Source organism: Artemia franciscana, chromosome 21 (assembly GCF_032884065.1).
Source record: "Artemia franciscana chromosome 21, ASM3288406v1, whole genome shotgun sequence".
Lineage (NCBI taxonomy): Eukaryota > Metazoa > Arthropoda > Branchiopoda > Anostraca > Artemiidae > Artemia > Artemia franciscana.
This window is the reverse complement of record NC_088883.1, coordinates 26,071,052-26,088,805: the sequence shown is the minus strand read 5'-3', so window position 1 is coordinate 26,088,805 and position 17,754 is coordinate 26,071,052. Positions and strand designations below refer to the sequence as shown.

Below are 17,754 nucleotides of genomic sequence, written 5' to 3'. Positions count from 1 at the left end.
GGCAGTGAATCAAGTTGTTGCTCCTTATTGGGAAGTATTTGAAAAGCGTATTAATTATGAATCTACAACCAAATATGAATATAAAGAAATTAGAGAAAACTGTGTGAATTTATCTCAACAATTAAATTAGAATTTCATTTTAAAAGTTTTGACATCTTTGATTCTTCCAAGTGATTGTTACCTTTAGGTAAAAGTGAAAATAACACAATTGGATGGAACACATATGCGAAATAATGATGAAGCTACTTAAAAAAAATTGATTTAATTTTTTCAGAAATGCTGAATATATTATCAATGGGAAATGTATTAAAAGCATTGATTATGTAAGCATAACGACTACCGTTATATATTTATTAGAATTTTCAGATGACAATAGTCGAAGCGCAGTTACTAATATGCTATGGTATGAGAATAAAACCCAATCTGTTCATTTCTTTAAAGCAGAAAATAAGTTTTAAAGCACTTTTACACCTACTGCAGCAGGTGGTGGAACCATTAAAATAAAACGCAATAACACTTTTAATAGTGGTTTATTTAAAAGATTGAATAAAACCAAAGAAAGTCACCAGGTTCGTATATATATTTATCCTTATCGCGATTATTTTGATTTTTTCAAGATATTAATCGTGTTTCTAGAGACGTTTCACATCAAATTATATTAAAAAGAAACGATTTTTTCTATATGATTATAAAATATGGAGCTTGAAATTTTAAAGTAGATGTATTGCATTTATCATGGATATTACTGTAATGCATCCCAGATTACACATAACGACTCAATTAGAATCCAGATTAAAGAAGAAGGGAGAAAAATTAGAAGCTGGATTAACGAAGGGCAGCTCAGTTGAATTAACATAGGAAACGCGTAATACCTTAAAAGTGATAATAAAACGGATTAAGAACTAGCATGGAGGGTAGTCAGTGAACGCTAATATACAACTGAAATTGTTGTTGTGCTACAGAAATCTGAAAAAATGACAGTTATACACAAAACAATATGGTAAATGACCATATGAACACTGATAGAATTGAAGTTAGAGTAAATGGATATAAATATCAATTTGAATATGATTTCAGTAATGCTAATGAAGATTATTCTAACACTTATCAACGATTCTTAAACTTAGGATATAAACATAAGTTAAAATTGTAACTTAAACATTTGTAAGTTAAAATGATTTCAAAACAGTATATACTTTATTTATTTTATGTTTCAAAGCAGGAATTGAATATTTATCGACACGGATCAACTGCTGATATAAAAATAGACCTTATATTAGATCAACTACCTGCTAAACCGTATAACATTTACCGCAGCATGTTTTCAGAAGGAAAAGCAATCACGGAGGATAATGATTGCAAATTATTTGTTCATATATAAATTATTTTTGATTTGGAAATTTGTTGAATAAAATTATTTACTAATAAATAGAAAAACTTTTAAGCGAAATGAAAATGGAAAATAAATATAATTGAACTATTAGGAAAGAAGATTTAGACATTGGAATGGAATACACGATTAAAGGAATGAAATGTGTTACAACTAAATATGCAAAGAAAATCGTTATCATTATTGATTTTAAAGGTGAAATATTTTATCTATTTGCACCTAAGCGTTTGATAAAGATATGATTTTAAAGGTTATTGAAAGAAAAATAAAGAGAATATAAATTATTTAGATATTAATATCGAACTATCCACTAAATATTAAATTATTACATTTTATCAGTAGTATAGGAAGAATTGAATATAATTAAACTATTTTTTTAAATTATATCTAAAATTATTATTTCACAAGACCTGTTTTGATCTTGATGCTCCAGACATTAAATTTTAAAAATGACGGAAATTTTTAATTAAAATGGTTTGAATTCAATTGAAAAGAGGTTAAAGTGATGGGGTGATCTAGGTGGATCTAGAATCTGTGTTTACATTGCGAAAAAGTATAAAAATAATACCAAGTTTGATTTCCAAGGACCCGTTTTCAATTTGAATGTAGGGATAGAAAATATCCAAAATGGGCAATATTTGGGGTTAGAATGATGTAAAATTGACTGAAAATTATGTAAATTCCATGAATGAGTTAGGTGAGACTAAAACCCCATTTACTACACTACTAATGTCTTAAAAACGTCTTGAAATGTCTTGAAACGTCTTGAAAAATGCCTTGAAGAATAAATTATGTGAAAAATAAACTTTCGATCAAGTGCGAGAATGTTCAAATATTTGGAAAGAATCATTGAAAACGACATAAATGTTTTCCAATGTAACGATTTCAGAGAAATACTGGTCGACAACTTTGCTTTTTATTGCATATAATACCTACTTTATAAGACCTACTATAGTATAATACCTATTTTTCTGTCAAGACGTAAATCCTAGGCATAAGTAAGTTTACGTACCTTGGCCTGCTCAATGGTTCACTTCTTCAAGATTTTGGCTCATTGTACATGTTATATTTCTAGAAAAGTCTATACTTGTGAAATGAAAAAATATGCTGGTGAAATTCTTGACAGGTATTTATTACACACGCACTTGGTACATAAAAAGTATTCAATGGCCTTTTTAGATTAAAAAATTGTTATCCAATTGTCTGAAGAACAGACATTTGGATGGTTAAATCCTGGATTAATAATAATATCCGCAAGAACACGAATTTTTCCATTACTAGAAGAAAAACAAGCATTGTTTTACCGTTTTTTTAAGACTCGTGTTTATTCTGATAGTTTTCACTGTTTTTACAGCTTATTCCAACTACCCCCTATTTATTATTCAACTCTAATTTGTAATTTACTATTTGGTGGGAAATCCCATCCGGGATCTGTTGCTTTATTCGGAATTCTTCTCTTCTCACTCGGTGATTAAAAAAAAACTAACAAGTTTTTTTTAACTGCAAGTAAGGAGCGACTTTAAAACCTTAAACGAACAGAAATTATTCCGTATATGAAAAAAGGTTGCCCCTCCCTGGACAACCCCTTGTCCAGGGGGGCTTCCCAACGCCCCGCTCTTTACACTAAAGTTTGACTTTTTCTCACAATATACTTTTTAAAACAATAAAAACTCCTAGTTATTACTATAAGGATTGCCAAACAGAAACTGCTACTGCTATTCATTCAGAACCATAGTAGGGTGATTTCCAATACCTCTAGGAAGTTTTAATATTCTAATGATCTTCTTCATAATGCCATTGGCCACTTATCTAGTGAGTTAAGCTCTGACTATTCTCAATGTATACGTTTAGGTCAGCCCTTTGAGCTGGAAACGAATCAGGGTTTTATAATTTTTGACGAATGATAAGGAACCAAGGACATCAAATAAAGTATATTTGTATTCCGAGCTCGTAGTAGTACTTGAAGTTGTCCATTATACAGAACGCATCCAGGAATTTAGATCTGCGAGATTTGACAAAAACTGGTTTGGGTTTCTGTATTCGGAGAAAGGCTCATACATCTTGAAATGTCTTGTGTCATGTGCATATATCCGTTCAAGTTCCAAAGAGAACTGCATTTTCCAAGGAAAGGCTCATGGATCTTGAAATGTCTTGTGTCATGTAAATATATCCGTACAGGTTCCGCAAGCAACTGCATTTTCCAAGGAAAGGCTCATACATCTTGAATTGTCTTGTGTCATGTGCATATATCCGTTCAAGTTCCAAAGGCAACTGCATTTTCCAAGGAAAGGCTCCTACATCTTGAAATGTCTTATGTCATGTGCATTTATCCGTTCAAGTTCTAAAAGCAACGGCATTTTCCAAGGAAAGGCTCATACATCTTTAAATGTCTTGTGTCATGTGCATATATCTGTTCAAGTTCCAAATGGAACTGCCTTTTCAAAGGAAAGGCTCAGGCATCTTGAAATGTCTTGTGTCATGTAAATATATCCGTACAGGTTCCAAAGGCGACTGCATTTTCCAAGGAAAGGCTCATGCATCTTGAATTGTCTTGTGTCATATGCATAAATCCATTCAAGTTGCAAAGGCAACTACATTTTCCAAGGAAAGGCCGATGCATCTTGAAATGTCTTGTCTCATGTGCATATATCCGTACAGGTTCCGAAGGCAACTGCATCTTCCAAGGAAAGGCTCATGCATCTTGAATTGTCTTGTGTCATGCGCATATATCCGTACAAGTTCCAAAGGCAACTACATTTTCCAAGGAAAGGCCGATGTATCTTGAAATGTCTTGTGTCATGTGCATATATCCGTACAAGTTCCAAAGGCAACTGCATTTTCCAAGGAAAGGCTCATACATCTTGAATTGTCTTGTGTCATGCGCATATATCCGTACAAGTTCCAAAGGCAACTACATTTTCCAAGGAAAGGCCGATGTATCTTGAAATGTCTTGTGTCATGTGCATATATCCGTACAAGTTCCAAAGGCAACTGCATTTTCCAAGGAAAGGCTCATACATCTTGAATTGTCTTGTGTCATGTGCATAAATCCGTACAAGTTCCAAAGGCAACTGTATTTTCCAAGGAAAGGCTCATACATCTTGGAATGTCTTGTGTCATGTGAATATATCCGTTCAAGTTCCAAAGGGAACTGCATTTTCCAGGGAAAGGCTCATGCATCTTGAAATGTCTTGCGTCATGTGCATATATCCGAACAGGTTCATAAGGCAACTAAAGAATTGAATTTTTATGCTGATTCTAAATATATAAGTTTCATTAAATTCAGTCTTGTCATCAAAAGTTACGAGCCTGAGAAAATTTACCTTATTTTGGAAAATAGGGGAAAGCATCCCCTAAAAGTCATAGAATCTTAACGAAAATCACACCATCGCATTCGGCGTATCAGAGAACCCTATAGCAAAAATTTCAAGCTTCTATCTACAAAAATGTGGAATTTCGTAATTTTTTGCCAGAAGAGAAATCACGGGTGCATGTTTATTTGTTTGTTAGTTTTTTTTTTTTTTCTTTTCCCCAGGGGTCGTCGTGTCGACCAAGTTGTCCTAGAGTGTCGCAAGAGGGCTCATTCTAACGGAAATGAAAAGTTCTAGTGCCCTTTTCAAGTGATCAAAAAATTGGAGGGCATCTAGGCCCCCTCCCACGCTCATTTTTTTCCCAAAGTCAACGAATCAAAATTTTGATATGTACATTTTGTTCCGCATATTCGAAAACCATAATAACTATGTCTTTGGGAATGACTTACTCCCCCACAATCCCTGGGAGAGAGGCTGCAAGTTACAAACTTTGACCACTATTTACATATAGTAATGGTTATTGGGAAGTGTACAGACATTTTCAGGGGGATGTTTTTGGTTTGGGGGTGGGGTTTAGGGGAGGGGGCTATGTGGGAGGATCTTTTCTTGGAGGAATATGTCATTGGGGAAGAAAAACTCAATGAAAAGGGCGCAGGATTTTCTAGCATTACTATAAAAGAAAACAATGAAAAAATTAACATGAAAATGTTTTTTCAATTGAAAGTAAGGAGTAGCATTGAAACTTAAAACAAACAGAGATTATTACGCATATGAGGGATTCTGAAAACATTTTAGCATAAAGAGCGAGGTATTTAGGAGGAGATAAATGCCTCGCTCTTTATACTAAAGTATTTTTAGTAATTTCAACTATTTATTCTACGGCCTTTTTGATTCAGCGGTCATTCTTAAAGAATTGGGACAAAACTTGCGATTTAGTGTAAAGAGCGAGGTATTAACGAGGGTACAAACCCCACCGTACACATAATAAAATATAAGAATATAAAAGTTTGTTACGTAAGTTAATTCTTAAGTTACGCATATTTTTTACTAATAAAAACGTTCGTTAAAAATTAAAAGTTCTAGTTGCCTTTTTAAGTAACAGAAAAATTGGAGGGCAACTAGGCCTCCTTCCCCACCCTTTATTTCTCAAAATCGTCTGATCAAAACTAAGAGAAAGCCATTTAGCCAAAAAAAAAGAATTAATATACAAATTTCATTTTAATAATTTATGTGCAGAGAGCCAAAATCAAACATGCATTAATTCAAAAACGTTCAGAAATTAAATTGAAAAAAACTATTTTTTTTTAGCTGAAAGTAAGGAGCGACATTAAAACTTAAAACCAACAGAAATTACTCCGTATATAAAATGGGTTGTCCCCTCCACAATCCTTCGCTCTTTACGCTAAAGTTTGACTCGTTGCCACAATTCTACTTTTTATAACAATTAAAAGCTTTAGCGTAAAGAGCGAGGGATTGCGGAGGGGACAACCCATTTCATATACGGAGTAATTTCAGTTCGTTTTAAGTTTTAATGTCGCTCCTTACTTTCAGTTAAAAAAAACAGTTTTTTTTTATTTAATTCGTACAAGTTCCAAAGGCAACTGCATTTTCTAAGGGAAGGCTCATACATCTTGAAATGTCTTATGTCATGTGCATTTATCCGTTCAAGTTCCAAAGGGAACTGCATTTTCCAAGGAAAGGCTCATGCATCTTGAAATGTCTTGTGTCATGTACATATATCCGTACAGGCTCCGAAGGCAACTGCATTTTCCAAGGAAAGGCTCATGCATCTTGAAATGTCTTATGTCATGTGCATATATCCGTTCAAGTTCCAAAGGCAACTGCATTTTCCCAGGAAAGGCTCATTCATCTTGAAATGTCTTGTGTCATGTGCATATTTCCGTCTAAGTTTCTACTTAGTTTCTACTCTTTACATATATCCGTATAAGTTTCTACATAGCCATTCCCGTCAGCTTTTATTCTCACTACCCTACCCGAGTATAAGTTGCAATGTTTGTTCAAATTTAATAGAATCGATACTTTTTTATATTTGTTTCCCCGTCCACAAATAAACAGTTTTGGTCGCGCCTCTATTAGTCCAATCCGTTATAATTTTTGTTTTCCAGGTTCAAGTCCTTTTTACCATTTCATTATGATCAGTCGATTTTTATCGATTGCTATGCCAAAAGGAGGTGGAGTAAAATCTGTAGATGTCTACTCATTCATTTGTTTTATCTTTATGTTTTTAATGTTGGCAGAGCTTGGATTCGTATGGAGTATCTATAGAAGAAGGTGAGTATACTCGATTGCATGCTTATCTTTTTGCCAATTCATATAGACGCAAAAATTCAAAAGTATATAGGCGAGTGGGCAAGAATTTTTTTCAGTGTATAAAAAATAAACTACAAAATAAATATTTTTCAAAATCTAGGGAGGGTAATTCTGATGATTTTTTTCCAATGACAGTCCCTACAGAATTAGCTTAATTTATTAATAAAAAATAAATTTTAACAAAATGCATACATATATTTAATAAAAAATAAATATATTTAATACATTAAATACAAAGTAATTTAACTAAATATTGTAGGATACCAATGAACTTGCAAAGGCAAGTTGTCCTAGGGGCGTGCCAGGAATAGAGGAAAAAAAAGAAAAATTTAGTACTAGTTTTAAGCACAAATTAAATATACCAGAAATAAATGCAATATATATATATATATATATATATATATATATATATATATATATATATATATATATATATATATATATATATATATATATATATATATATATATATATATATATATATATATATATATATATATATATATATATATATATATATATATATATATATATATTTATATATATATATATATAATACATGAAAACCAAAGTCATTAAACTAAATTGTCCAGCCTGTTTATGAGCTTGCAATGGCAAGTTGTCCTAGGGGCGTGCCAGGAATAGAAAAAAAATAGTACTGCTAGTTATAAGAACAAATTAAATAAAAAAGAAATACTGATAATACAAAAAATATTGCACCTTGCGGAGGTGCTGCTGGAGTCGTCTTAACGACCAAAAAAAGAAGAAAAGCCATACGAATAATCCGCTATACACCTTCACACACCTCAAGCAACAAAAGAAGAAGATGAAGAAAGTGACAAATAATAGCTTAAAATTCATAAATAGGATACATTTTTCCCTTGACTTTAATTCTAGATTGTTCAAACCAAATTATATCATTACATATCATATCATAGCTAGTCCATGAATTGACAAATAAAATATAAATAAAAATGACAAATAATAGCTTAAAACTCATAATTAGAATACATTTTTTCCTTAATTTTATTTCTAATTTCTTCACACCTTTTTATCTCATTAATTGTGTTACCATTACTATTCGATAATTTAATTCCTTGATAAATAAAGGAGAACTTAGACCTTGTAGTGATGGTAATTTGAGCAGACAATGCCTTGCTTGTTCGAGTAATATAATTGTGGCAATCAGATCTGACCTGAAACATGCCTGAGAAGCATTAAGGTAAATTATTATTATCATGCTTAAAAATTAATAGCTGGTGATAAAAACCTTCTGATAGAATCACTATAAGATGGTGATAAAATCCTTAAGCCAGCAGACAGTAAAATTTTTTGTCTTCCATATTCCAGTCTGATAGAATCACTATAAGATGGTGATAAAATCCTTAAGCCAGCAGACAGTAAAATTTTTGTCTTCCATATTCCAGTCTGATAGAATCACTATAAGATGGTGATAAAATCCTTAAGCCAGCAGACAGTAAAATTTTTTGTCTTCCATATTCCAGTCTGATAGAATCACTATAAGATGGTGATAAAATCCTTAAGCCAGCAGACAGTAAAATTTTTTGTCTTCCATATTCCAGTCTGATAGAATCACTATAAGATGGTGATAAAATCCTTAAGCCAGCTGACAGTAAAATTTTTTGTCTTCCATATTCCAGTCTGATAGAATCACTATAAGATGGTGATAAAATCCTTAAGCCAGCAGACAGTTAAATTTTTTGTCTTCCATATTCCAGTCTGATAGAATCACTATAAGATGGTGATAAAATCCTTGAGCCAGCAGACAGTAAAATTTTTTGTCTTCCATATTCCAGTCTGATAGAATCACTATAAGATTTTTGCAGAGTAAACCAATCGGACTATTTTGAAGAATTTGCGACTAGTGACGGAAAACTCCCTAACCATACCGAAGAACAATAATAAATTTGCGGATATATTGTAGAAAAATACAACAACCTTAAAATGCGATGTGGGACAAAATGTGCGAGTTTTCCTAGAATTCCGATGTTCTGTGATAAAATCGCTGATCTGTTCCCAACATGTTCCTTAAACGACAGTTTCAACAAGTGTAATACCTAAATTCTTGACACAAGACTTCCTTTCAATCTCGTCATAATTGTATTTTAATCGTGAAATCCATGGATAATATGTAGCCGTTCTCGAGAATATAATAAACTACTCTTAGCTGGGTAAACTTGTAGTTTATTTAGGTGCATCCAAGTTGAAACTACGTCTAATGGACTAATGGACAGATACTAAAGTTGCCGACAACTAAAGGTAATAATAAACTCGACGTAATTTGCACAAATTTGTCAGAATATTATAATGAACCTCATGACCTACCTCCCCCTGGTGGTAGCTACCACTATACGATAAAGTGGGGCCCACTACCTTCGTATAAAGTAAAATATGTAGTGGAAAAAGTTTCCTACCGACCTCTTTCGGACAGGGGTTTCTTGGAATTTGAAAATTGGATTACATCCAAGTCTTGGGATGAGGTAGCAATTTTAGAGTCCTCTTATGAAAAAGCTAAATTTCTGCAAGATAAATTAAGAAACAATATGAAGAATGATTTCTTGAGAAAACTTCCAAGCGGTGCAACACAGAACGTCCTTACATAACCCAAGAAATTAAAGATTTGATTCGGTATACAATTCAACTAAGAAAAGAAGGGAAAATAAGAAATGCTAATATACTCCGTAACAAAATACGTAAAATGACAAGAAAAACTGCAGCTGAGTATTACCACAAAAAAATTGATAACCTTTTTGAATCAAAGCCTAGCATGTGGTATAAGGAAATAAAACGAATTTGTAGAAAATCCCCTAGTGGTGTTGATTTTTGTTCAGATTCTAATGATGAAAAAGTTGCTAACCAGTTAAATGGTCATTGGCCAGAATAGTCCAATCTTTGCCACCTCTTGATGTAAATAAAACGACCCAAGAGTATCAGAAAATACCACATAATGACATACCATTACCTACTATTTCTGAGGATCAAGTTTTTAGTAAAATAAAGAAACTAAGACGAACTAGTATAGCTCCCATTGATATTCCGATTGAACTTATAAAAGCATTTCCTGATAAATTGACTAAGCCACTAGCGCAAATTTTTAATTGCATTTCAACTTCTTCAGTTTACCCACAGACATGGAAAACGGGGTATGTTACTCCAATCCCTAAAAAAGATACTTAACTTAATTTCGATGGCGTGAGAGCAATCATTTTGACCCCCTTGTTTAGCAAAATGTACGAAAGCTTTGTAGCAAATTGGCTAAAAGCTGAAGTTGAACCCCTCCTTGATCCTCATCAGTACAGTAACAGAAAGAATACATCAACATCCCATTTTCTAGTCAGTCTTTTACATTTCATTTTAAGCATGTTGATGAGCCTGGTAAATGGCTAAACTTAATAACAATTGATTTGAAAAAAGGTTTTGATCTGATTGATCATAACATTTTACTTTCTAAGCTTTTAATTGATTTTAGAGTGAACCCCGCTGTTGCGAAAATCATTAAGAGTTTTTTAATAAATGGGTTCCAAATTTTAAAATCTAAGAAGTCTTTATCTGAGCCTGAGCCAGTTTTTTGTGGTGTACCTGAAGGTACCATCCTGGGTCATATTCTTTTTCTAGTTGTGATTAATAATATTGCTAATGATTGTGAAGGCCGTTGGAAATATGTTGATGACCTTACCCTTGGAGAATTTGTGAAGCAAATGAATTTAGCAAAGCTCAAATTTTAAGTGATAATGTGAAGACTAAAGCTTCCATTTCAAATATGTCAATAAATGACAGTAAATCTTCTATTTTAACTATTTCATTTTTAAATTCTTCTGAGCTTAATTTCCTACCAACTTTCTCTGATTCTCTTAAAGTCAATAAGGTTAAACTCTTGGGAGTTATTATAACCAGTGATTTAAGATGGGAAGCAAACACAACTAGTCTAGTAAAAAGGGGTAATATTGGGCTGTAGGTGTTCAATCTTATGTCTAAACATAGTGCCCCTCCAGATCACCTCCTCCAAATATTTACATCTTTTATTCGCCCAATTCTGAAATATGCAGCTCCTGTATGGCATTTTGGAATGACGGCTGAGCAAAGCGCCAGGCTCGAAAGAGTTCAGAAAAGAGCTCTAATGATAGTTTCGAAGAAGGCAGAAATGTTGTATGAAGAGCTGCAGAAAAAGTTTAAAATACAAACTCTGGAAAAAAGAAGAGAGAAACTCTGCATGGATTTCGGAAGAAAATCTTTGATCCACCCAATCCACAAAACCCTTTCTCTCCCTAAATCCACAACAAAACGACTCCCGTGCAGGGTTGCAGTGCCTGTTGACAAACTTCAGCTGGTACGCTGTGCCCACCCGCGGTTAGCGAAGAGTTTTATACCTAGTTTTGTAAGAGTGTGTAACGAAAATCAGGAGGATAAGTATTTGTTTTCTTCGTTTTTGCGTCACTTTTTAATGTGACTATACCAAAGAAATTTGGCAGTGCCATGAAAATTATGGTGAAAATTAAATTTATCTATCTATCTAATGTTTTTTTTTGCTTAATTCAAGCAATCCCTTCTCAGTTCTTGCAAGACAAACAAGTGACGTGTCATCAGCAAACATCGATCCTGTCACTTTTTGTGGATCATGGAATACTTCGCTGAAAATGTTTTTAATATTAGACATAACTTGACTACGGTCATTTACAAAAATTATGAATAATAGCCGACCACGAACTGAGCCCTGTAGAACTTTACATGTAATTGGAAAGCTTGATGAGCACTTTTAGTCAATCTGAACATGCTATAGCAGTCCTGCTAAGAATGCGTGCAGTTAAGCCCAGGGCCTCTTATGCCATAAAACTTACACTTTAGAAGTAGAAAATCATGGTCTACTGTGTCAAAAACTTTAATTATATCTAAAAATATTGCTAAGATTTTTTAAACTTCATCCATCAATTGATTGACTATGATGCTCAGATAGGCAACCGCTTGTTCTATTGTATGACCATACCCAAATCCGACTTGGTGAGCATTTAACACATTACGATGCTCTAAATATGGTTAAGGATGGGCAGCAAAATACTTCTCTAAAACACATGATTGCACAAGGAGAACTGAAATCGGCCTATTTCCTAAATTATTTGTCTCGCCACCCTTATAAACAGGGGTCACACGAGCTACTTTGAAACAAGACGGGAAGAAACCCTCTTTTAATGCAAAATTAATTATCGACAAAAGTTACTTCTGGATTAGTTGCAGAATAACTTTAATCACTCTTTGATATGAAATAACTATCAGAGGCAATACTTTTCATTTCACCTGCTTCATCTCAATCAACGATACAGGTGCTAAATACATTGAAATCTGAGATTCAAAATAACCAAGGTAGTCAAAAATGCTTGGATCACATAACAGTGGACAGATTCCTTCGGTAACACGCTCTTCTACCGCTGAGAAGTAATTTATGAATACCTCCGAGACATCATCAACCATTTTTGACATTTCACCTTCTTGATTGACTACTTCAAGTGGGATTGTTTTCGTTGGCTGCTGAAGTACTTTTTTAATCATGCGCCATTTTTTCCGGACATCCCGATATTTCCTCAAACTTCCTCGACCAATATTCTCTTTTTGCTTTTCCGAATAATCGATTAAGAGCATTGCAATAGTTGTTATACATTATATAAATTAAATCACATTTATGTTTGATTTTTTTTTATAAAGTTGGTCTCTACTACACATCACTTTCAGAAAGTCAGCAGTCACCCATTGCTTTTTTGGGGTTGCCTTACGGTGTCCTTTTTTCCTGTGACAATGCTTTTCTAATTCCCTTTGAATAATCTGGTAGAATAAATTAAGCCTCTCTTCATTATTAGATGCAATGTATAAAATATTATCCCAATTCATTTGAGACGATACATTCTTCTAACACAAGAGAATTGCTTTATTTACATAATGCCAAGAAAACTCAATCTTTAACCTACAACTATTTCTTAGAGGATTAGCATGTCTAGAAGGTCAGAAGTGTCACTAACAACAACACGGGGGAATCAGGGTTAACATTAGATAATATATTATTAACACATGTTGCGGATGTATCCGTGACCCTCGTAGGTATGTTGATTGATGTAAGTAATCCAAATGATATGAAAATATTCGATAGTAGGCTGCTCTTTGCTTTTACTTCAATCAGGTTAACGTTTAGATCACCCACAAAGAAACACGGGAGATTCACAGGCAACTTCTCAAGATATTCCTCCAAGAGATTAAAGAACTCCTTATATGAGGAAGTCGGTGGGCGGTAGAGAACTATTAAATAGCAAGAATAAGCACCTAAGCGAAGATGGAGTAAGACTGACTCAAACACCATCCCCCAATAAATAGTTAAATCGCTCCGAATGACCGCTTCAAAATCCAATCTAATATCGGTGGCAAGGCCCCACGTTCCCCTAATTGCCTATATTTTGTGTAAAAAATTACGAGAAAAATCTATATTATTACTCTGTAATTCCTTTGATTTATGAGGTGCTGAAGGAGATTGAAATGCACTATCCATAACTAAAAGTTAGAAGCTCTATGTTAAGGTAACTCCATCTTTGACACAGATAAACACTGAGGTAAAATTCACGTATCATTTGTCTAACTACTTAATGGTATGGTATGCTTTCAAATTTAGGAGGTGAAAAATTAAGGGGAAACGCGTCAAATTTCAAACCTTCGACCTCGCCTCTCTCGATCTGATTGAAGAAATATCCCCATTCTTGCCCCAATACAATTATCCACTGAAAGATATAGAAAAACTTCCCCCGTACATAGTGAACATGTTAAAAATATTCACAAAAAATGAATTTCAGTATTTTTTATAAATTTTACAACCTTTGTGACATTTTAATAGTTTCTTTTTACTTATAGTAGCTCATTCTTTTTTATATGTACTTTTTTATCTAGACTGCGAATTCTGCCCACCTGTGCTTGCGCTTGACATTTTTTAGAAATTAAACTTTATTGTATTTTATTGCCCACTTTAAAGACCGAAAATCACAATTAAAAAAATAAAGAAAAATACTAAAGATAAACAATAATAAAGATAAATATCAGAAGGCGTTTCCTTAACCAAACCTTGCCAGAGCATCTGAATTCGTTTCTGTACAGCCAGGTATATATCGGGGATGCAGTACTTTACACTTATCATGAAATTCCTTTTCCAAGGGGGCAAACACAACACAAACTTTAAAAGGCGATAAAACCAAGAGAAGAGTATTCATTTTTTCTTATACGATGGCAGAAGCTAAATAGGAGAAAGAGCAAGAATATGAGGCATAACAAGAAAAGTATGCACTTTTGCGCTAATTTAACGATTAAAACAAATCTTCAAAGATATAAGCATCTTATTTTCCCTACTGACTTATAGTCGAAAAGCCATCAATTAATAATATACTTGTTGGTTTCACGTCACGAAAAATAGAGAGACCGATGTACACTAAACTTGAAGCTAATTTAAGTGTCTGATTACCAAACTTCATATCAGGGACGGGGGTGTTACTATTAGATTCACAACAATAGCCCCCCTTCTTTTCATAAGACGATAGTCCAATTTTTGCATATGAGTTCTTAAGGGCTGTGGGATTCTCTTCAATTGTAGTAGAAGACCAACTTAAATTAGATATGGCATCCCCATCTATATAATTCAAAATCGTTACATCAGGATTTTGAATGAATCCGAACAGCTAAACCAAAGGACATGGAAAAATGTTTGAGGTAACGATGCACGAAAATGAAGCGTAGCATGATCTGCGGCTAGAACACATGCGACAACAAGCATCACGATTATTCCCAAATGAAAACAGTGGACAAAGAAATCTGCAGTTATAAGAAAAGTGACAGGGATGATCTTAACAAACTACGAGACCCAGTAGAAAACAAATCCTATAAATGAATGATTCTTTAATGCACTAACAGGAAGGAGTATTTGAATTTACACCAGAATTTCTTTTCTTTTCTCTGTCTTCATGAGGGCTTTGAAATTCTCTTCCATTGCAGCAAAAGGCCGATTTAAATTAACCATCTACATAATTCAATATCATTCAATATGATTTTAGATGAACCCAAACAACTAAAGCAAAGGGCATGGGAAAATTTCTGAGGTAATGACGCACGAAGATAAAGTACAACACGATCTACGGCTAAAATACATGCGACAATAAGCATTACAACTATTCTCAAATGAAAATAATGAACAAAGAAATTTGCGGTTATAAGAAAAATGATTCTTTGATACCTTAAGAGGAAGGACGAGTGGAATTTACGAGAGAATTTCTTAGTTCAATTGAAGTTCCAGATTGCGATGATTGATGCTAATGCATATTTAGAGAAATAAACTTATACCAGCCCGCCGTATGTGGAGTGCTGGGAAATTTTAATTCAAATTCTTTTCTTAGAGAAAGAACATAAATGCAATGGCAAGTATAATAGTATTTGTCTACTCTCCAACCACTAACAAAATATATTTGATTCAAAACATCTTTATCTATTTCAATGCTTATGTGGCTTTCATACAAGGTAAATAATTTTCCATGTTAAATGGGTCAGTTATCTTATGCTAAGCATAACTCTTTACATTTAAACAAGTCCTTTTGCACATGGAAAAAAAAACAAAAATAAAACTTGCCATAGTCATCGTCTAGCATTAACACAATTTTCATCACCAAACTGTTTAAAAATTGACATATGGAGTGAAGATTGTTTTCAAAATCCATTAATTGCTCATGCATAAGCTGCATTTGGTTATTGCTATTTTGACTTTTCCATAACGTAGCATACAGTCATAGAACGTGTGACTCCAAGTAGAGTCAATTTAGCACAAAATTTGCAACAGATAGCATTCACCACTTAAGTTTGCGTAACGAAACGTTAAATTTAAAGTTTTTCTTGAGTGGACGTGTATTTTAACAATTTATATTGATATTTAAGTGTGAAGACAAATTTGGAAAGTAAAAAACTCGACAAACTGTGTTTATTGCAAATTGGTGGAATGCTGTGAAAGTCATAAAAATTACAGTTCAGGGAATAGGGTAGTGGTGGTGGCTGGATTAAAAAAATCAAATAAACACGATTAAAAATCAGCAAAGAAAAAAAATAGCTAAAAACCTATTGTATCAAATACCCTAAGAATATGCAGCCTTTGCTGTCTTCGCTGTTATCTTTGTGAAAAAACAATTCCAAAAATACAGTGTCAATGTTTGAATTTGTACGGATAAGCACCGTTGTCAAATTTAACTAGTGGGTTTTGCCAATTTGTTTTGTACGGTTCAGTGCGGCTGCACTGACTGAAACTTGCCATGGCCCTAAGAAATCTCATAATTTTGAAACAACCACAATTTTTTTTTTAAAACTGAGTCTTCAGGAATAGACTTAAGTTAGATCCGGGTAATAATTTTTTTTGGGGGGGGGTGTGCGTGTTTTGTACTTTAAGTGTCTTCATGCTTAATTCAGCACTTAATGCTGAATGAACTTACTTTTGTGTGGAGTATTTTAAGAAAAAGGTGAATTTACTCAATTAGATTTCATTACCTGATCTAATTAATGTAATATGTCTCTGAACTATCTAATATGATTATCAAGCAGCATTGAATGCATTCAATACAATTTTAATTTGACTAACAGAATAGGTATCAACGAATTTTCCAAAACACGAAGAATAGGCAAGCTGTGTATATTAAATACAAAAAACATGGTGAAAATTAATGTAATTTTAAAACACGGTGAAAAAGGTGAATTTACTCAATTACATGGTGAATTTACTCAAATTAGTAAATTTGTAAATTTTACAAATTTACTCAAATTAGTAAATTAACTGTAATTGAGTGAATTTACTCAATTACAAAAACATGGTGAAAAAGGTGAATTTACTCAATTAGATTTCATTACCTGATCTAATTAATGTAATATGTCTCTGAACTATCTAACATGTATCAAATAACTATATAATATGTATCTAATATGTATCAAATTTGATACAATTAGATTGATACAATCTAATTGTATCAAAGCAGCATTGAATGCATTCAATTTTATGCCAAAACATAATTTTAATTTGACTAACAGAATAGGTGTCAACGAATTTTCCAAAATACGAAGAATAGGCAAGCTGTGCATATTAAATACAAAAAACATTGTGAAAATTGTGAAAAATCAGCTTAAGGGATGAATGTGATGCTGTTTTAGTGGTGTCTGAATACTTAATTTTGCTTAATTTTTTTCTTTTTACTTATTTTTAAATAATTTCTTCAGGAGAAAGGTTGAAATAGAAAAGCTCACTGTGTGGAATATAATCAAACATGAGGCTTGGAATGTCACAAAAAGAAATCTCCCAGATTGGGTGCTTCGAAGGATGGCAAGGAAAAAGCTCAAGAATAAGGAAATGTCTGAGGAAAATCTACATGACTTGGTTAGTTAAAAAGCTATTCGGTGGGCCGTGGTAACCTAATCAGCTTCATACTGGGGGGGGGGGGGGTAACTAAGTGTGCTTATTTTAGAGGAATCAAATATGAATCTTCTAATTTATGAGTAACATGAATAACTTTTAATCAAGACAGTGAATAAAATGGACTGAACCAAATATTTTGGTATTCCTTCTGAATATCCTAATTAGTTCCGTCCTTTTTTGGGGGATTTGGGGGGAATGGGCCCCCTCAGTTATTTGGAGAAAAAATTATTATACAGCCGTGCCCC

The 17,754-nt window shown here is 33.2% G+C and overlaps 1 protein-coding gene across 1 annotated transcript in view; it reads left to right on the top strand.

The window, feature by feature from the left end:
* Positions 1-17,505, top strand: part of LOC136040720 (pH-sensitive chloride channel 2-like) — a 92,275-nt gene extending 74,770 nt beyond the window's left edge. The window contains exons 7-8 of the mRNA XM_065725025.1: positions 6,828-6,993; positions 17,314-17,505. Coding sequence (XP_065581097.1) covers positions 6,828-6,993; positions 17,314-17,479 — 332 coding nt within the window. The 3' untranslated portion in view covers positions 17,480-17,505. The remainder of the gene's footprint in view (positions 1-6,827; positions 6,994-17,313) is intronic.
* The last annotated feature ends 249 nt before the right edge of the window (positions 17,506-17,754 follow it).